General features: G+C 50.9%; 2 protein-coding genes across 3 annotated transcripts in view; one reads left to right on the forward strand and one right to left on the reverse strand.

The window, feature by feature from the left end:
• Positions 1-7,720, forward strand: part of gfra1a (gdnf family receptor alpha 1a) — a 52,434-nt gene extending 44,714 nt beyond the window's left edge. For both annotated transcript variants that reach the window (XM_055502837.1, XM_029175815.3), the window contains 3 exons: positions 2,036-2,217; positions 4,988-5,035; positions 5,563-7,720. In XM_055502837.1, coding sequence (XP_055358812.1) covers positions 2,036-2,217; positions 4,988-5,035; positions 5,563-5,703 — 371 coding nt within the window. In that variant the 3' untranslated portion in view covers positions 5,704-7,720. The remainder of the gene's footprint in view (positions 1-2,035; positions 2,218-4,987; positions 5,036-5,562) is intronic.
• Positions 7,721-9,737: 2,017 nt separating this feature from the next.
• atrnl1a (attractin-like 1a) overlaps positions 9,738-20,000 on the reverse strand; it is a 76,771-nt gene continuing 66,508 nt past the window's right edge. Inside the window, exons 12-13 of the mRNA XM_029175049.3 lie at positions 19,215-19,329; positions 9,738-10,659 (exon numbers count right to left, since the gene is read on the reverse strand). Coding sequence (XP_029030882.1) covers positions 10,538-10,659; positions 19,215-19,329 — 237 coding nt within the window. The 3' untranslated portion in view covers positions 9,738-10,537. The remainder of the gene's footprint in view (positions 10,660-19,214; positions 19,330-20,000) is intronic.

Raw genomic sequence — 20,000 nt, forward strand, 5'->3', positions numbered from 1 at the left:
CAATAAACCAGCCACAAGCAGCGCATTTACATTAATTACACATCCTCCCATTCTTTGCTAAATGTTGTCTTTGTCAGGTTGCATCTGAGCAGTGAATGGGACAAGTCTGCAGCTAATTTTAGCTCTGCACTAAAACCTCGCTTTGTCACAGTGTAAGTCCTGAAACACAGAAAGGCCTCAGCCACAGATTCAACCGGAATGCTCCGCTTTTACTTGCATTTTGGGCCGATATTTAATTTACCAGCAGATTCAGTGGTCGTGTGAATGAGAATCCATTCTCAGCCTCTCACACTCAAACATGCACCTGTAACTTATGGTTTGTTCCAGTGTTTGTCTCTGAGCATACGTGGCCTGTTTAAACTAATTAGGTTTCAGATGAGGAGACGGAGGCGCCGGCCCATCGACGCTTCAACAACGCGTCTGCTGTCTCTGCACAAACTCCTGGAATCTCAATCATGTGCTTTCACACATAAGCAAGAAAATAAACATGCACACGCAGTCTGAAGAAATCGCATATCAGGGCGGCTGCATATCCACAGAAACCACTGTGCTGAGTGTTGCATCTTAATTGTGAGCACAAAAGGCTTTTTCTGTGTGAAGCAAATCAAATAAGTCATTTTAGTATGAAAAAATAGAATCAGGTTTGATGATAGCAGTAGTAATTTAGGTTTTACACAATATTAAAGAGCTTTAATGCTCCTTGACATAAATGAAACCAATTATGAAAAGTCTCCTTGTCTGTGATGGACAGAGAGCGCGGAGCCTCGGTGTCTGTGGGCGTTGGCTCCAACTGGGGGTCAGTTCAGCAAACAGATGAGCAGAGGGAGATTCCAGCCCTGCTTAGTTGGAGATGAATAGCTCCAGTTATTAAATGTGCAGAGGGGAAGGTTCTGGGTCAGGAGGAGTTGAACAGAGACCAGAAGCAGGATGCGTCTCCCACAGGCCTCTGCCCAAACTCCACGGCGCATTAGGAGCAGCAGAGGAGAAGCTGCTGAAACTCTGACCCAAGAGAAGCTGGAGGTTCTTCTAGAACTGGGTCAGCAGGAATTAGCCAACGCTGCCACAGACGGGCTGGAAAATGAACACAAGAAGATGAGGACGGGGAAGTTCCCTCCATCAATCATCCTACGGTTCTCATCTCCTGCTCTGGACTGGAGTCAGCAAATATGCACCTCACACTGTCATCTGCAGACTTCAATTTGACTCAGCTCACGTCCTCAGTAAGCAGGTTTAAAAGAGAAGGTTCAGAAAAGGAGTCCAGCTGATCCAGCTGTTCCAGCCGATCCAGCTGTTCCAGCTGATCCAGCTGTTCCAGCCGATCCAGCTGTTCCAGCCGATCCAGCTGATCCAGCTGTTCCAGCCGATCCAGCTGTTCCAGCTGTTCCAGCTGATCCAGCTGTTCCAGCTGATCCAGCTGTTCCAGCCGATCCAGCTGATCCAGCTGTTCCAGGCCCAGTGGGCACGCTTGCTGTACGTCATGTCAGCATAACGTGATTGTGGGAGGAGTTTGGATGATTGACAGCTGAGATCAGACACTGATCACTTCACCGCAGGCTCATAACTGAAAGTAGGAACATCATTATGTTCAACCGGCGTCGGTTAAGCTCAGCGTTCCTGTGTGTGTGTGTTTTACATCAAAGCCATAGAGGACTATTAATAGGGCCACTAATGGACTCTAATAGTAAATAGCCAAATCAGCACTCAGGATTTTGACCCTGTGGTGAATTTTTAATGGACGGAAGTGATAACACAAGCTAAGTACCTTCTAACTCACCTTTAATTGTGGTCTGCTCCGGTGCACTATTAAGCTTCACTTTTACGTGGGGACCAGTGATTCACGGCCCGATCCAACTCGTGTGGATTTATGACGCAGTGTTTCTGCTCAGCTCTTCTCAAAGTCAGACTGACTCTCAGATGTCTTTGGGCTGCAACTCATTCTGAGAGGAAGCCGGTTCGAGGTGTCGCAGGATAAACCACATGTTTCGGTCTCCTTTACTTTACGTGAGCTCCGTTCCTTTTACCTCCCCGTCTCTAGGCAACGCCATCCAGGCCTTCGGGAACGGGACGGACGTGGGAGTGTGGCAGCCCATGTCCCCGGTGCAGACCACCACCTCCACCACCACCCCGTACCAGAGGGGCCGCGAACGGAAGCCCAACACCATCGACAACCACATCAACCCGGACCCCGGCATCTACCAGTTCTGTGGCGGCCTGCAGGTGAGGGTGGGGTGGGTTCAGGGCTCCAGAGGCTGCAGAGGCTGCAGCGCGTGGCTCACGTGTGAACGCCGTCTGATCCCATGCACTGCGCTCTCATCATCAGTGATGGGCTGGTCCTGGGTCAGATGATGCCGTCATTACCAGACGGAGCCATGCTCTGCGACTCAGGAGCCATTTCACCTGAAATAACGCTGCAACTCCATGCAGCATCACGTAATCACGGAGGCAGCACTTAAAACATTTCTATTACACAAGCAGCATCTTAGCTACACAATTATAAAGCAAAGCAAACCCAGCGTTGTGTATTGTGACCTAATCATTGCGTTAATTATAAAAGTAACAGCACGTTGAAGGGATGGTCTGTATCCAGATCCTGTGTCCTGGGAAACAGCTGTTAGTGGTGAAGCTTCACACAGACTTTACTGCTTTTACAGAAATAAGTCTGGTAGCATCAGGTAGTGGCACACACACACACACACACACACACACACACACACACACACACACACACACACACACACTGTGCTGATAATGAGCCTGGTGTGTCGGTGCGTGTGCGTTCGGCGCCGCTCTGATAACACGTCAGCTACGAGTTAATGAGAGAGTTGTGCTGTTAAACCACTTTGCTGGTGTGTGTGCGTGTGTGTGTGTGTGTGTGTGTGCGTGTGTGTGTGTGTGTGTGTGTAATTTCTTGATGGAGTGGAGTGTGGTTTGTGTTTGTGTATATAGGCATCAGACTGCGCTGCTGTCGTAATGACACTCGGGGGACAGGCCTGTCAGAAGTCTCTCCTCCCTCACACACACACACACACACACACACACACACACACACATGCAGAATAATAACCATTAGCCACTGACTCGGAACCTCTCCACTTCAAATGACAAGCTGCAGTTCTCGCAGAAAGAAATAATCAAAGAGCAGAAACAAGGAGGAAGTGGAAGGTGGAGCGAGCGGAGAGCAGGGTCCCAGTGAGATCTGCAGCAAAAGCAGCGTTTCACCTTCGCGTTCGTCAGAGTTCACAAATCAGCGCTGACTCCTCATCAAATGTTCAGATGTTGAAAGTGCTTTGGACTTGAACAGAGGAGCTTCTTGGAGAACGTGGGAGCGACGCGTCTTCTGCTCCTCTGGGATGTGAGAACACAAGCTTCTCTCCAGAGATTGAGAGGAACAAAAACACTGAAGCGTGTGAGTGTTTTAGTGTGTGATCACAGAAAGGGCACCTGGGTCCACGCAGACACACACACACACGCACGCACACACGCACACACACACACACACACACACACACACACACACACACACACTCTCATCAGAACCAGGCCTCAGGCTGCAGCAGCGCCGCTTCCACGCAGCAGACAGAAAATGCCCCCGACCAGTATGGAAATCTGTGACTTGCTAAATGCTAATGTGACTTTTAATGGGAGGCAAATATTGGGCAAAGTCAAAGCACGAGGATGTGAAGAGGATCCGCTTGGATGAGCAGCATGTTCAGGCTTCAAAGGTCTGAGGACGAAAGGGTTAAAACCTCACGTTACTTGTTGTGTGGAGGTGGATTCATCCATCGGAGCCCAAATCAGTGGAGCTCCGTGGCGTCGCGTCTGTGGAGGATCCCAGTGATGCAGGTCATCGCTGACGCAGCGTCGCTGCTGAGACGTTCGCTGGCCGTTCCTTAATGACTGAACATTCAGTTGTTTTGTTCCTCCAGGAAACAGGATGTGATAATACGAGCGCTTGGTGGCAGATGGAGCCGGATTCCGCGTCACATCGATTTCCTAAGATTCTCATTAGTGTAATTTAAACGTCCAAAATGTTTCACTGTGACAATTCCAGACTTCAGGAGCTGCAGCAGTTTCTAGTTTCGTTCTCTAAGTTTTGTCGACTCGAACCTCACATAACTTCTGCTTCCTGCTCTCATGCTTGGGATTCTGGGCTTGTTCCTGTATCGGGGTCTTTATGCAGAGGCCTGCAAATACACCATGATTTATAGACATAATTTCACCCGAGCTTTGGCTTCTGCTTTTTTCCCTTTGCTTTGGCACCGAAGCAAAGGTGTAATAACAGAATACACTGCTCTCTGTATTACCATGCTGCTACGGCCTGTACATCCCTATTTCTGCTCCGAATCCACTGGAGCCATTTGTTATTCTGTCACACCTAGAGGCTGAGAGCACACGCACGCACACACACACAAACGCACAAACGCACATGCACACACACACACACACACACACACACACAGGAGCTGGACTTACATTCACTTACAGCAAATTCAGTGATTCAGTGAGCAGGTCATTAAAGGCCGGAAAAGGAACAAAACACAAGAGAAAAAACGACTCAAAGAAACAAACTGTTAATGAGAGGCTTCATTTTCCAAACACAGAAGAACGTTAAGAGACGTCACTTCAGATCTCACCTGATGGAGCGATTGAAGTCCTGCATCTCTCTGCAGACATAGAAACATTGGACTGTTTAAACACCAGACCTGCACACGCTGTACCCTCCATATTTCTCCACTTCCATGCTGTATGTTCCTGTAATAGACAGTTAGTTTGTGCTCCCTCTGCGTGTAAATATCCAGCTTTAACGCTTAACAGGCTCCAGGTGAGAGTCAGAGTTTCACGTCTGCTTTCATTGGATTGTTCAAAGTCTGGTCACTGACGTCTTTCATGTAACAGTCATGACACATTATTTTCTGTGTTCCATTGATGATTGAGGCTGATTAATGCGTCGCTGTCACTGATGGAACCATTCTCTTTTCTGTTCCAGGCTCAGAAGCTGAAGTCGAACTCCACCGTTGACGGTGTGTTTTGTGTGGTAAGTGTGTTGCATTAATAATGAGAAGCTTTCCGATGCGCCACAACACAAAAACACAGGAAAAATGTCCCGGCTGTAAAAAGCTGCATGACGCTCCGAGTGGGAGATGAGATCTCCCATCGGAAGCATTTCATTTAAGACCAACCACTTTGTCCTGAGTCACCAGACCATCGTGAGCTTGGCTCTCGGCTGCAGCCCTGACCTCCATCTGACGGCGGCCGCCACCAGATCCTCCCCTGCTCCTTTTAAAGTCCTCTCTTTGTAGCGCCTTTGAGCTGGATGGGCTCGTTGCTTATCTGCTGCCTTTTAAAGTTCACTGGAAATGTCATTGTACAATAATAAGGCCGTGCTATGCACCGGCCTGACATTTAGTGCAGGTCTGGAGGAGGCGGCCGAGCCGTTAGCAGCAGCGTTATTAGCAACCAAAGACTCGGCCTGGGGTCGGGTGGAGCGTGACGCGGCCGCCTCCGTCTCCAGACGTGCACGTCTACAGCGCCTCCTGACTCTGTGCCCTCTCCTCCCTCCAGGACCCTCAGATCGTGGGGCCCAGCACGTCCAACGCCATGAAGAACGGAGGCGGGTCCAGACGGCCCGCGGGCCCGGCCCGGCTGCTGCCGTGGCTGTGGAGCAGCAGCGCGCTGGCTCTGACCTCGCTGGGACGCTTGTAGCCTCCATCACCTGGACGGACACTTGTATGAGAACACAACACATGAAGCTCTGTCCCACCTGCTGTTCCCTCCCTCTCATTTCTGTCTCTTCTGCGTTGACTTTTTCCTTTGATTTGATCTCGGTTCCGCGCTTCGTTTCAATCGGTTCGCTGCGTTTTCCTGCGTTGGGTAGAAAACGGAAGCTTCACGTGTGGAGGACGACATTCCAACACATCAGCTGGTGACTCACCTCCCTGCGTGCGTGTGCGCGTGTGTGTGTGTGTGTGTGTGTGTGCGCGGTCCGTTCAGTAACAGCTCTTTTCTCTCACGGTTCAAGCTTCGTTCGCTGTGTCGTCTCTGTGCTTTGTGTTGTTTTGATAATGACGTATTTTACATTTTTATGACCTGAACCTCGACCCAAACTGTGTTGTAGCTGGTGCTGAACACACGTCGCCGTTGGCAGAAGCACACGGGCAGAGACCCACAAACACAGCGCACACGTCCAGACAGAGCCAGGCTCCGCTGCTGTGGTTCCACCCGTTAGTGACTGTACATAGTCCGAGCCGTGTTCAGTATTTGTCCTCGATGACAGAAGCTGCTGCAGTTTAACCTCAACTGTGTTTTCGTTTTGACGTATTTTGCTGCACTGCATCCACTGAAGTCGCCGCTTCCAACATCAACATCAGCTTCAGCGTCCGGTTCTGTCGCTTCTGTGGGACTTCCCGGGAATCGAGGACCGCCAGCTGCACCTGTCGAGCTTTGTCCTCCAGTGTTCAGCTCAGACCACTCCTAGTCGCCATAGCAACCCACATCTTTGACCTCGTTTTGTGATTTTAAACTTATATACTTAATTGTTGTGAATCGTTCCAGCTAATCTTAGAACCTGTACTAGAACTTCAGCTTGAGTAAAGACTACAAAGTAATTCTTTAGTTTTCAACCGGCCGGCACGTTCACAGTAAGAAGCTGTGAAGAGACTACAAAGCTCGACAGATGCTGTGACCAACGGGAAACTGGCCACGCTTCAGTTCGATCTTTCCTTCAGTTTGTGTCGTGTTTTTTCGTGTACCGGATGTGGGTGAAGCATTGTGAGCGTCCGCTGGAAACGCGGGACCTTCTCAGATGAAGGCAGGGGCTCCGACACGTCCCAGCGCTCTGATATTTACAGTACATACATCAACCGTGGCATGTTGAGCAAATGACTGGAGGCGTGTGGTGGCTGACGACGTTTACGACGCTGCTCGGGTTCTGTAGCTTCTCCAGACATGAATAATGTATAGTAGAGCGTAAACGTTATTTACAAGCATAAACATGGTAAATGCACTCTATGTACTTGGCTGACACTAAGAACTGGACAAATAAATGTCTGATGATATTCTATTTCAGAGCATTGTGACCTATTTTGACATTCAGATACATATAAAGTCCAGTGAACGAGCAGAATATTGTTTTTATAACGACGTGTATGTATATTTCTCCCACCTATATTACTGCATCAGAGAACGAGGATGTCGCTGTTTCTCCTACTCTAGACTGTTTCCTCAGCTCATTGTTTTGTACCATAGCCCCATTTCTGGCACTGCTTAAATCAAATGTTGATTTTTTTGGCTAAGATTTCAATTTATTTTTCTATCTACATGTTTTGCTGTTTGGATGAAGTGAAGTGAAGTGAAGGAGCTGCTCCGGTCTCAGTAGCTCTGAGCCGCTTCTAATCATTGGGTTTGTTTTACTGCTGGAAGAGTGAAGAAGCAGGAGCTGAACCAGGAAGGAGGCGGAAACGTGTTCACGAGGGTTTAAGTGTGCGATAGCTGGACAGAGGCAGAGTTGTGTGTTTGCTCATGTTATAGTCTGATCCCAGCGTCATATCGTCACAGACCCTAAACATGAGATCAGCGCTGGGTGACCTCCTCCTGAGGTGGATCCACCCTCATCTGTTGTTTTAAAGCGCAGACTCCCTCGTCTTTCTGGCATCATTAACCTTTGGCTTGTGAAAATGTAAAATCTATTGTATACAAGATGATTAAAAGCGTTAAAGACCCACACTGTCTGTGCTGCTGCTTTTTACTGTATGTAAAACAAGACCTGAGTTGTGAGATCAAAGAAGTCGGAGGTCGTGTGACGTCCTCGGGTCACAGTCGGAGGAAACGGAAACGATGAGAAACGATGAACGATGTTTTGCTCGTGAACGATAAAAAACGGGAACGATGAGAAACGGGAACAATGAGAAACAAGAACAATGAAAAACAGGAACGATGAGAAACGAGAACAATGAAAAACAGGAACGATGAGAAACGGTAACGATTAAAAACAGGAACGATGAGAAACGAGAACGATGAGAAACGAGAACGATGAGAAACGAGAACGATAAAAAACGGGAACGATGAGAAACGATAAAGATGAAAAACAGGAATGATAAAAAACGGTAACGATGAGAAGCGTGAACGATGAAAAACGGGAACGATGAGAAGCGTGAACGATGAAAAACAGGAACAATGAGAAACGAGAACGATGAGAAACGGAAGCGATGAGAAACAATGAACGATGAGAAACGATGAGAAGCGGGAACGATGAAAAGCGATGAACGATGAGAAATGAGAACGATGAGAAATGATGAGAAACGGATCGATGAGAAGCGACCGATGAAGACGGAGGCGTCGCATCAGGCTGGAGGAGCTGTCAGTCTAAACCTGCAGCCTCTTTATAGGAAATACATAAATATGAGGCGAGGCATTCGATAGAAGGTGCTTTAATAGCTGATCAGCTCAGGCCTGGTTCATCATCAGACACTTTCTATGAGACGCTCGTAAAACTTCTCATAAACACGTTGTGTCTCGTGACACCGGCGTGAATTAACTCCTGTTAATGCATCAGCGGAGAATCGATGTGTCGCTGACAGACGGGCTGTAAATACTAAGAGGCGCCTGTTTAGCTCTTTATTACTCTAATGACGTTTAACCGTCCTGTTCTAAATCCAGATCAATAATATGACAATATTAAATATTACAGTGAAACAGAAGCCACAGAATCAACGCTCTGCCTTTTTTCTCGCTTTTATCTTGTTCGTCTGAGTTCAACGTAAAGATTAAAACGCTGTTACAACAATAATTCTGATGAGCAATGATTAAACTGAATGGTTATGATGTTTTAAGGCCTGGTCCGAGTTCACAAAGCTCACAGCTACAACAGCAACAACCTTCAAACTGCACCCGATCACTTCTTGTAAAACTAAAGAACAGACGAGGACCAGTCAACCATTTTACATGAACCTACAGGTCCGTCGGCCATGAGCTGATGGATCCGTCCCGGTTCTGAGGCTCGCGACCTTCAGGGAGCGACCGGGACTGGAGGTCACGCGTTGGCTGTGAACCGCGTGCGTTTAGAAGCAGTGGATTTGCAGCTACTCCTTAAATCGGAGCTTGTCCTCCTCAGATGTTGAGGCTTTGTTTGCTCGTTGAAGCAGCTTTAAAACCTTCTCGCTCCGGTTCCCAGAACTGGTCTGGACCTCGGCGGTGCAGATAAAAGCCAGCGCGGGTATTGAGCCGAGCACTTAATGCTAAACGCTGCAGTCTTTTATCTTGAGGACAGGAGCAGTGAGCTGAGTGTGGAGGCAGCACTTATCTCCTCCTGGTCACTAATGGTGGCGACAGCTGCAGCATTGACCTCAGGTAATGTTCAGGCCTTTCACATTCCAAAGTAGACTTTCAGAAAAGCAGTCGAACGCAAATGTCAGACAGAATAATTTAGTTTCATTATTGACTCAGTGTAAAAATAATGACAAATTCCTTGAGCAGCATCAGGAGAACGGGGACGACTGAAGGAAGCGATGATGGAGCTGCAGCAGAGAAACGCGAGCGGAGACGTTCACGCTGAACGCTGTGACGCCGGCGTGTTCCACAGCTGCAGCTTCCACGTGTGGTCACAAACAGCTGACACTGGTCTGGGATCAGCGCTCAGCTTCTGCATGTCCGGCTCCAACCTGAGAGGATGGAGGATGAATAGAAAAGTGCTCCATCAGTGAAGTGAAGCTCCGTCGCCGGTCACTCACTCCACTCCAGGCCACGTATCAAAAGGCTTTAATTGTAAATGCACAGGTTGAGCTGCCCTTTGTTAATACAACTACAATCTGGTGCAAAATGAGACCAAAACCAGACAAAAGACCTGAATTCAAACAGTCGGGGTCAGTTGGTTACAGTAAATAGATCATCACACATGTGCATCGTTGTGCAGGTGCAGCAGAGAAAACATTGGTACAAACTATGACACAAACTCGCTCTAATACATAAAATATACATTTAGTCCAAACAAAGGAAAAGACGCCGCACTGACCTGCTAGAAAAGTCGTGCATTTGATTCATTTGCATAATTAATAAATATTCTATAAAGAGATATGTTAAGGTCAGACAGGCATGAAGTCCAACGTGACGGATGCATGAGAAGATCGGGACCTTTCCACTTGGACGGGTTGCATAAGACGCTGTGGCGCGGTAAAGCCTTGGACGTTTAGTGCATAATGGACGCTTCCAGTCCAGAACCAGAACCAGTCCAGAAAGAGAAGAGGCAGCGCTCACCAGTGACATCATCACATTCTCATGGCAGGACTCGCTTCTACAACAGTGTTCACGCCTCCTCCTGCTTCCACACAGATCAGGCTCTGGTTCTGCAGGTTCTTGTTCTAGTTCTGCAGGTCCATGGTCTGGTTTTGTGGGTCCATGCTGTTCTGATTCTGGTTCTGCAGGCCCATGCACCCCCCCTGGGTCTCCTGAGTCTGAATGTCTGCAGCTTAGATTTTAGCTCCGTGTCTTATGCTGGGGCTCCAGAACCTGGTGGACCGGACTGGACCGCAGCTGCTTCCCTGCGTCACACACACGTCCCCTGATGGTGCACGGTGGGCTTGCGGTGCTTGAGGCCCAGGCCTCGGTCCCTCACGTCCATCACTCGCTGCTGAGACGTGTCTACGAGCGCGCTGGCAATAGCAACGCCTGGGATAGAGCAGAGGTCAGAGGTCAGATGAGCGTTGCTGCTTAGTGTGGTCCTGGTGTGTGTGTGTGTGTGTGTTTGTGTGTGTGTGTGTTTGACGTCAGCGGAGCTCAGCGCTGCTGCATTCACGCCTGCTGCCTCTAATCCTGCGTCTGCCTCCGTGGGCCGGACGTGGCGCCGCTCTCGCCCACTGCAGCCTCAAAGCGCTGCGCTGCGATGCGCTCGCTTGGCTGCTGAGCTCGTGGCTTCGGCGCCGTGGCAGCTCGTCCCGTGTTTCGTGGGCCTGACAATGCACGGTCATTACGACAAGAGCTCAATCTGCCGCTGCGCCGGCGCCAAGTAAACAGAGCGGTGCAGGAATCTGCTGGGCTCTCGATATGATTTGGATGCAGGATGTTTGCAGCATTTCACACTCAAGTGATTCCTGGTATTTTTTGTTGGGGGTGGTTAAAGCAGAGCCAATCAGTGTGTGTCTGTGTGAGGACGCGACTGCGTGCGTATGCGTCATGTTCCCTGAAGCTCAGACCTAAACATAGTTAGAACTCATGAGTCTCATTCAGCCTCTCACTGTAAAAGCTGTTGTGTTTTGACTTGTCCTAACGCAGTTTCAGATTTGCTGGTAAAACCTCCATTGATCATATGGAGTCTACTGGCCTCTTTGGGTTAAACCGACTCTGGACTGGAGAACCACCTACAGCTTAGCTACACAACGCGAGTCATAGCTCTGGTCAGAGTCAAACTGAACTGTTGGAACACAGCGACAGCACTGGATGCTTTGAGTCAGATTCCAGTTTGTACATGTTAATGATGTGTGCTGTGTGAATGTAAACGCACACGTGAACTCATAATTGTGTTGACTTTTCTGGGTGAACACTCACGTCTCCATTTGCAAAATTAAATTGGCCAAAAGTAATCGAATTATGCTGGAGGTGAGTGCAAGCGCTGGCTTGTCGCCGTGACGACGGCTGCGTTACTGTGTCACATGTCAGTCACACAGCGAGCTGATGAGACCTGAGACAAACTAATGGGGTCATTAGCAGGAGACAACACTTGACATCAGCGCGGGTCTGACGGGAGGAGCTGCTCATGGAGCTCCAGCCAGGCAGCATCAGTCACACGCTGACAAGACTGGGAGGTCAGAGAGCAACATGTCTCTAGGTTGATGAGGACCAACCCAGGAAGTAGACGCAGCCTTTGTAGCAGAATCATTGAGGACAGACGTCCGTCTTCTTGCCTCATCTGCTTAAAGCTCACACCAAAACCTGTGGTTTCAACTTCAACACTCCACTGCAGAAGAGACGTGTCCACATAATTAATACATGAGCTTCACAGTGTAAATGTCACTGCGATTTGGACTAAAAGTCAAGCATGGATGGATGAAAAAGTGGCGGCGACGGGAGAGTCCGTCCCAGCGGGGCGGACGGCTTCAAAGACAAACGGATCAAAGTGTGTGTTGTGGGTCAGCGGCGCTGAGCTTCATCCAGCAGCTGAGGAAGAGGAGCCCAGCGCTCACGTCACGTAATGAAGACGCGCTGGTGAGAGACGGGATCAAAGAGTTCCCACCGCACCCGCATGCGCTCCACTCTCACCTCCCACTGCTGTTGTTTAAGTGCAATCACTTATGAGCGTTCATCTGACAAAGCTCCCGCCCGCCGCTCTCAGCCTCGTGAGCCTCTCAGCATCTAAATGCCTCTTCTCTGTCTCCCTGCTCTATTTTTAACACAAAGACTTCCAGCCACCTACAGAACCTGTGTTTCCCCCGTTTCTGGGTCTGTCTCTAGTTCTGAAAAGGCAGATTAGTGACTTCTGCTGTGCCTCAGTGTCTATTGACCCGGGATCTAAGCTGCACCCAACGCAGTGAGCGCCACTCGTTTAATGTGAAAGCTGCAGAGGGACGGGTTCCACGCTCGCTGTCGAGTCCCTGCTGCTCCGCCTGCACTCCTCTGTGACTCACCCGCTGCAGCTTCTACTCACTCAAACACTTTTATTCACTTTCAAGAGGCTTGGTTCAACTCTTTGGCCAAGATTCCTACAAAACACATTCATCATCAGAGTTTCGGGCTTTAATCTCAGCGATTTGTTGTGGTGAAGGTTTTATCACGTCAGGTCGTTTGTCAAATGGTAGCAGAGGCTGAAGCTTTGACTCCGTCAGCTGCACAGAACGTTGCAGGTCATTCAGCTGCTCCTCCGCTACGTGCTAAAGTTCCAGGAACTCTGGAGGTTGGTTCGGTTCGCGTCTCCTCCGTGCACCGGGTCAAATGATGGTAAAGCCTCAGAGGAGCGAAGACAACAAAGAGTAGAAAGGGCCAAAAAGCTAAAATAGACCCGCTCATTGAAGATTCCTCTTGAAGTGTGTCTCTGCCTGAGTGGGTGGAGCAAAGCCTGCAGTGACTTCATACACGCCGACATCAATGGACTCTACAATGAGCCTCTGGGCAGGACGTATGGATGTGTAAGTACTGTGATCACTACACAAACACACACAAGCATCAGCCCCAGGCTTCAAACTGTGGTAACAGCCATTTCATTGATTTAATGAGAAAAACAGAGGAGCCAGGATGTCCCCCAGAGAGCAGCCTGACTAGAAGTGATGAGACTCTTATTGGCCCTAATTTCCTGAAAATGAGACTGCGGCTGTGATGAGCTAACGTCCAAAGCATCAGGTGAAGTGAGCAGAGGCCACAAGCAAAGCAAGTCTGCTGCAAAGTCAGTGGAGCTGCTCCACGAGCCGATCACCATCTGGGGCGGCTGCAGCTCGTATCCACGTTAGCAGAGAAAGCCACCGCGTCTGCCTTTATGTTCTACAGCGCTCATCTGAGCTGATAGGTTGAAGACTGAGTCGGCGTCGAGTCAAGTGTCTGTTCCCACGTTTACGAGCTCCAGCTCCTTGTAGCTGGAGAACAATGTTTTCTTGCAAACTGCCTCATTTTCCATCTGCTCTGCTGGTTTGCTCTGCCAGTACTGGCCTCCGCCTGGAGCCGGGAGGCAGAGGCTCCTCACACCTGCTCCAGTTACATACACTGCACTTCACACAGATCACAAGCACCGACAGGCAAGCGAACACAGGCTGCGAGGAGAGGGAGACACAGACGCTCCGGCGAGGACGACGAGCTGCGAGAGAGAAGATCGGCCTCGTGCTGATGGTGCACAACGTCCAGCCCCGAGAGGAAGCGCTGCTGTCGGTTCAGTGGTTCCAGCGGCGACTGGGGGGTATCGATGTCATCCGTCTACAGCAGCAACACGAGCTCCGACCGGGGAAAGTCAGGAAGTCGCACACAGGGAGCGATTGATCCAACAGTAAGTGTTGGAGGAAAACCAGGTGGGTCCGACCGCATCAGGGCAAAATGTCAGGAACGGTTAAAATAATACATCACTGCACTATAGAGTCACATTACAGAGCAAACCTGAGCTCAGAGACTCCACAGGCTGAAGGTTCCAGGCTCCGCAGCTTTAAAGGGCTTCAAAGCCTGGAGCCTCTGAGCCGCGTGTGCAACATCAGCCACAGCGACGTCTTCACTGGGCTTTGTTCAAACTGCCAGAGCCTGTTTACACGATAGCTGATGGGACGAGCCTTGAGGCTCAGCAGCATCGACTTAAACGGATCAGGAACGGTCTGAAGCACGTCGTTGAGTCCGTGATGACGGCGATGTGAGATTTCACGCTTCAGAGACGACGGACGACAGTGAACACAAGGCAACAATCAAACAGAGAAGAGACGTCACAGCAGAGACGCGTCTGTCACATTAGGCAGGAATCACATCAGCCGCTTCTGGACATGAAGTCTGCTGAGACGGGGCGGCGGGCGCAGCCGCTTCCTCTGCAAACTATCAAATGAGGCTCATTATTAAATGATGAGCTGCAGTTTAGACAACGCGGCAGTGAAGTGGACTCAGACCTGCGTGTGGTGGCCGTGATCCGAGCCCGACTGATGCACGAGTGTGCGTGTGTGTGCGTGCGTGCGTGTCTGTCCGTATGTCTGTGTGCGTGTCTGTCTGTCTGTGTGCGTGTCTGTCTGTGTGCGTGCGTGCGTGTGCGTGCGTGTCTGTCTGTGTGCGTGTCTGTCTGTGTTTGTCTGTGTGTGTGTCTTTCTGTGCGTGTCTGTCTGTGTGCGTGCGTGTCTGTCTGTCTGTGTCTGTCTGTGTGCATGCGTGTCTGTCTGTCTGTGTCTGTCTGTGCGCGTGCGTGTCTGTCTGTGTGCGTGTGCGTGCGTGTCTGTCTGTGTGCGTGCGTGTCTGTCTGTGTTTGTCTGTGTGTGTGTCTGTCTGCGCGTGTCTGTCTGTGTGCGTGCGTGTCTGTCTGTGTGCATGCGTGTCTGTCTGTGTGCATGCGTGTCTGTCTGTCTGTGTCTGTCTGTGTGCATGCGTGTCTGTCTGTCTGTGTCTGTCTGTGCGCGTGCGTGTCTGTCTGTGTGCGTGTGCGTGCGTGTCTGTCTGTGTGCGTGCGTGTCTGTCTGTGTTTGTCTGTGTGTGTGTCTGTCTGCGCGTGTCTGTCTGTGTGCGTGCGTGTCTGTCTGTGTGCATGCGTGTCTGTCTGTGTGCATGCGTGTCTGTCTGTCTGTGTCTGTCTGTGCGCGTGCGTGTCTGTCTGTGCGTGTCTGTGTGCGTGCGTGTCTGTCTGTGCGTGTCTGTCTGTCTGTCTGTGTCTGTTTGTCTGTGCGTGTCTGTCTGTGTGCGTGCGTGTCTGTCTGTGTGCATGCGTGTCTGTCTGTGCGTGTCTGTGCGTGTGTGTCTGTGCGTGTCTGTCTGTGTGCGTGTCTGTCTGTGTGTGTCTGTCTGTGTGTGTATCTGTGTGTGTGCGTGTCTGTCTGTGCGTGTCTGTGTGCGTGCGTGTCTGTCTGTGTGTGTGGGTGTCTGTCTGTGTGCGTGCGTGTCTGTCTATCTGTCTGTGTGCGTGCGTGCATGCGTGTCTGTCTGTGCGCGTGCGTGTGTGTTTGTGCGTGTGTGTCTGTGTCTGTCTGTGCGTGTGTGTCTGTGTCTGTCTGTGCGTGTGTGTCTGTGCGTGTCTGTCTGTGTGTGTGTCTGTGCGTGTCTGTCTGTGCGTGTGTGTCTGTCTGTGCGTGTCTGTGTGTGTGTATCTGTGTGCGTGTCTGTCTGTGTGTGTATCTGTGTGTGTGTCTGTGCGTGTCTGTCTGTGTGCGTGCGTGCGCGTGCGTGTCTGTCTGTGTGCGTGCGTGTCTGGCTGTGTTTGTCTGTGTGTGTGTCTGTCTGTGCGTGTCTGTCTGTGTGCGTGCGTGTCTGTCTGTCTGTGTGCGTGTCTGTCTGTGTGCGTGTGTGCGTGCGTGCGTGTCTGTCTGTGCGCGTGCGTGTCTGTGCGTGTGTGTCTGTGCGTGTCTGTCTGTGTGCGTGTCTGTCTGTGTGTGTCTGTCTGTGTGTGTATCTGTGTGTGTGCGTGTCTGTCTGTGCGTGTCTGTGTGCGTGCGTGTCTGTCTGTGTGTGTGCGTGTCTGTCTGTGTGCGTGCGTGTCTGTCTGTGTGCGTGCGTGTCTGTCTATCTGTCTGTGTGCGTGCGTGCCTGTCTGTGCGCGTGCGTGTGTGTTTGTGCGTGTGTGTCTGTCTGTGCGTGTGTGTCTGTGTCTGTCTGTGCGTGTGTGTCTGTGCGTGTCTGTCTGTGTGTGTGTCTGTGCGTGTCTGTCTGTGCGTGTGTGTCTGTCTGTGTGCATGCGTGTCTGTCTGTGCGTGTCTGTGCGTGTGTGTCTGTGTCTGTCTGTGTGTGTGTGTCTGTGCGTGTCTGTCTGTGCGTGTCTGTCTGTGTGTGTGTCTGTCTGTGTGTGTCTGTCTGTGTGTGTATCTGTGTGTGTGTCTGTGCGTGTCTGTCTGTGTGCGTGCGTGTCTGTCTGTGTGCGTGTGTGTCTGTCTGTCTGTGTTTGTCTGTGTGTGTGTCTGTCTGCGCGTGTCTGTCTGTGTGCGTGCGTGTCTGTCTGTGTGCATGCGTGTCTGTCTGTCTGTGTGCATGCGTGTCTGTCTGTGTGCATGCGTGTCTGTCTGTGCGCGTGCGTGTCTGTGCGCGTGCGTGTCTGTGCGTGTGTGTCTGTGCGTGTCTTTCTGTGTGCGTGTCTGTCTGTGTGTGTATCTGTGTGTGTGCGTGTCTGTCTGTGCGTGTCTGTGTGCGTGCGTGTCTGTCTGTGTGTGTGCGTGTCTGTCTGTGTGCGTGCGTGTCTGTCTATCTGTCTGTGTGCGTGCGTGCCTGTCTGTGCGCGTGCGTGTGTGTTTGTGCGTGTGTGTCTGTGTCTGTCTGTGCGTGTGTGTCTGTCTGTGCGTGTGTGTCTGTGCGTGTCTGTCTGTGTGTGTGTCTGTGCGTGTCTGTCTGTGCGTGTGTGTCTGTCTGTGTGCATGCGTGTCTGTCTGTGCGTGTCTGTGCGTGTGTGTCTGTGTCTGTCTGTGTGTGTGTCTGTCTGTGTGTGTCTGTCTGTGTGTGTGTCTGTGCGTGTCTGTCTGTGTGTGTGTCTGTGTCTGTCTGTGCGTGTGTGTCTGTGTCTGTCTGTGTGTGTCTGTGTGTGTATCTGTGTGTGTGTCTGTGTGTGTGTGTGTGTCTGTCTGTGCGTGTCTGTCTGTGTGTGTGTCTGTGTCTGTCTGTGTGTGTATCTGTGTGTGTGTCTGTGTGTGTCTGTGTGTGTATCTGTGTGTGTGTCTGTGTCTGTCTGTGCGTGTGTGTCTGTGTCTGTCTGTGTGTGTCTGTGCGTGTCTGTCTGTGTGTGTCTGTCTGTGTGTGTCTGTCTGTGTGTGTGTCTGTGCGTGTCTGTCTGTGTGTGTGTCTGTGTGTGTGTGTCTGTCTGTGTGTATCTGTGTGTGTGTCTGTGTCTGTCTGTGCGTGTGTGTCTGTGTCTGTCTGTGTGTGTCTGTGCGTGTCTGTCTGTGCGTGTCTGTCTGTGTGTGTGTCTGTGTGTGTCTGTGTGTGTATCTGTGTGTGTGTGTTTGTGTGTGTGTCTGTGTCTGTCTGTGTGTGTATCTGTGTGTGTGTCTGTGTCTGTCTGTGCGTGTGTGTCTGTGTCTGTCTGTGTGTGTGTGTGTCTGTGCGTGTCTGTCTGTGTGTGTGTCTGTGTCTGTCTGTGCGTGTGTGTCTGTGTCTGTCTGTGTGTATCTGTGTGTGTGTCTGTGTGTGTCTGTGTGTGTATCTGTGTGTGTGTCTGTGTCTGTCTGTGCGCGTGCGTGTCTGTGCGTGTGTGTCTGTGCGTGTCTGTCTGTGTGCGTGTCTGTCTGTGTGTGTATCTGTGTGTGTGCGTGTCTGTCTGTGCGTGTCTGTGTGCGTGCGTGTCTGTCTGTGTGTGTGCGTGTCTGTCTGTGTGCGTGCGTGTCTGTCTATCTGTCTGTGTGCGTGCGTGCCTGTCTGTGCGCGTGCGTGTGTGTTTGTGCGTGTGTGTCTGTGTCTGTCTGTGCGTGTGTGTCTGTGTCTGTCTGTGTGTATCTGTGTGTGTGTCTGTGTGTGTCTGTGTGTGTATCTGTGTGTGTGTCTGTGTCTGTCTGTGCGCGTGCGTGTCTGTGCGTGTGTGTCTGTGCGTGTCTGTCTGTGTGCGTGTCTGTCTGTGTGTGTATCTGTGTGTGTGCGTGTCTGTCTGTGCGTGTCTGTGTGCGTGCGTGTCTGTCTGTGTGTGTGCGTGTCTGTCTGTGTGCGTGCGTGTCTGTCTATCTGTCTGTGTGCGTGCGTGCCTGTCTGTGCGCGTGCGTGTGTGTTTGTGCGTGTGTGTCTGTGTCTGTCTGTGCGTGTGTGTCTGTGCGTGTCTGTCTGTGTGTGTGTCTGTGCGTGTCTGTCTGTGCGTGTGTGTCTGTCTGTGTGCATGCGTGTCTGTCTGTGCGTGTCTGTGCGTGTGTGTCTGTGTCTGTCTGTGTGTGTCTGTGTCTGTCTGTGCGCGTGCGTGTCTGTCTGTGCGTGTCTGTGCGCGTGCGTGTCTGTGCGTGTGTGTCTGTGCGTGTCTTTCTGTGTGCGTGTCTGTCTGTGTGTGTATCTGTGTGTGTGCGTGTCTGTCTGTGCGTGTCTGTGTGCGTGCGTGTCTGTCTGTGTGTGTGCGTGTCTGTCTGTGTGCGTGCGTGTCTGTCTATCTGTCTGTGTGCGTGCGTGCCTGTCTGTGCGCGTGCGTGTGTGTTTGTGCGTGTGTGTCTGTGTCTGTCTGTGCGTGTGTGTCTGTGTCTGTCTGTGCGTGTGTGTCTGTGCGTGTCTGTCTGTGCGTGTGTGTCTGTCTGTGTGCATGCGTGTCTGTCTGTGCGTGTCTGTGCGTGTGTGTGTCTGTGTCTGTCTGTGTGTGTATCTGTGTGTGTATCTGTGTGTCTGTCTGTGTGTGTCTGTCTGTGTGTGTATCTGTGTGTGTGCGTGTCTGTCTGTGCGTGTCTGTGTGCGTGCGTGTCTGTCTGTGTGCGTGCGTGTCTGTCTGTGTGCGTGTCTGTCTGTGTGCGTGCGTGTCTGTCTATCTGTCTGTGTGCGTGCGTGCCTGTCTGTGCGCGTGCGTGTGTGTTTGTGCGTGTGTCTGTGTCTGTCTGTGCGTGTGTGTCTGTGTCTGTCTGTGTGTGTCTGTGTGTGTATCTGTGTGTGTGTCTGTGTGTGCGTCTGTGTGCGTGGGCTCGGCCTACCCGACTGTCCCGGTGGAGGGATTCCAGACGGGACCCGGGGCAGGAACAGCAGCAGGGTGAGGACGCCGGCTCTGCCGCCCCAGCACGGCTCCATGGCGATGGGCTTCGGCACCGACTGTCCACAGACGCACAACAAGAAAAGACACAAGAAGGAAAACCTGCGTGAACGTGAGCCAAGGGACGACCTGGACAATGAAGTGAAATGAATCACTGTCTATGGAATTACTGCTGCTTTCTTGCAGACAACAGAAGCCTGACGCTGTTTTTGGCCTGTGACGAGGCCTATTGAGGCGGCGCCCCCTGCTGTGCTGCTGATGGGGACTTCATTCAGGCCACAGCTACTGAACGAGCGTCTGCTGTGACTCATACGGGAGTCTGACCTATCCATCGTTTTGACCTTTGTGCCAGAGTGCATCGCGGCCACAATTCATCAATCAATTCATAATCCGTGTTTCAATAATGAATGAGTTGAACCATAAATACGTCTATAGCATCTAAATGTTTCAGAAATGACTTGAAGAGACTGAAAGTGTCCAAACAGGATAGAAACCAGCTCAGTGCAGAGAGAAAAGCGTGACCCGTTATCAAATATGAAACTACTGAGGGCGACATGTGGTTACGGTGTGTGAATAAAGACGTCAGGCTCTCAGTGGTTAAAGCTGGTATCAAAGCACCCAAACGTAGCACAACGAGGACACAAACCACGGACGCTCTAATAGCTTTAAGTGCTGGAGCGCGGGCCATAATTAGAGGCTCGTCTGTTTGTTCAGTGTTTTCAGAGCGTCA

This window comes from Betta splendens, chromosome 15, assembly GCF_900634795.4.
Source record: "Betta splendens chromosome 15, fBetSpl5.4, whole genome shotgun sequence".
In the NCBI taxonomy this organism is placed as follows: domain Eukaryota; kingdom Metazoa; phylum Chordata; class Actinopteri; order Anabantiformes; family Osphronemidae; genus Betta; species Betta splendens.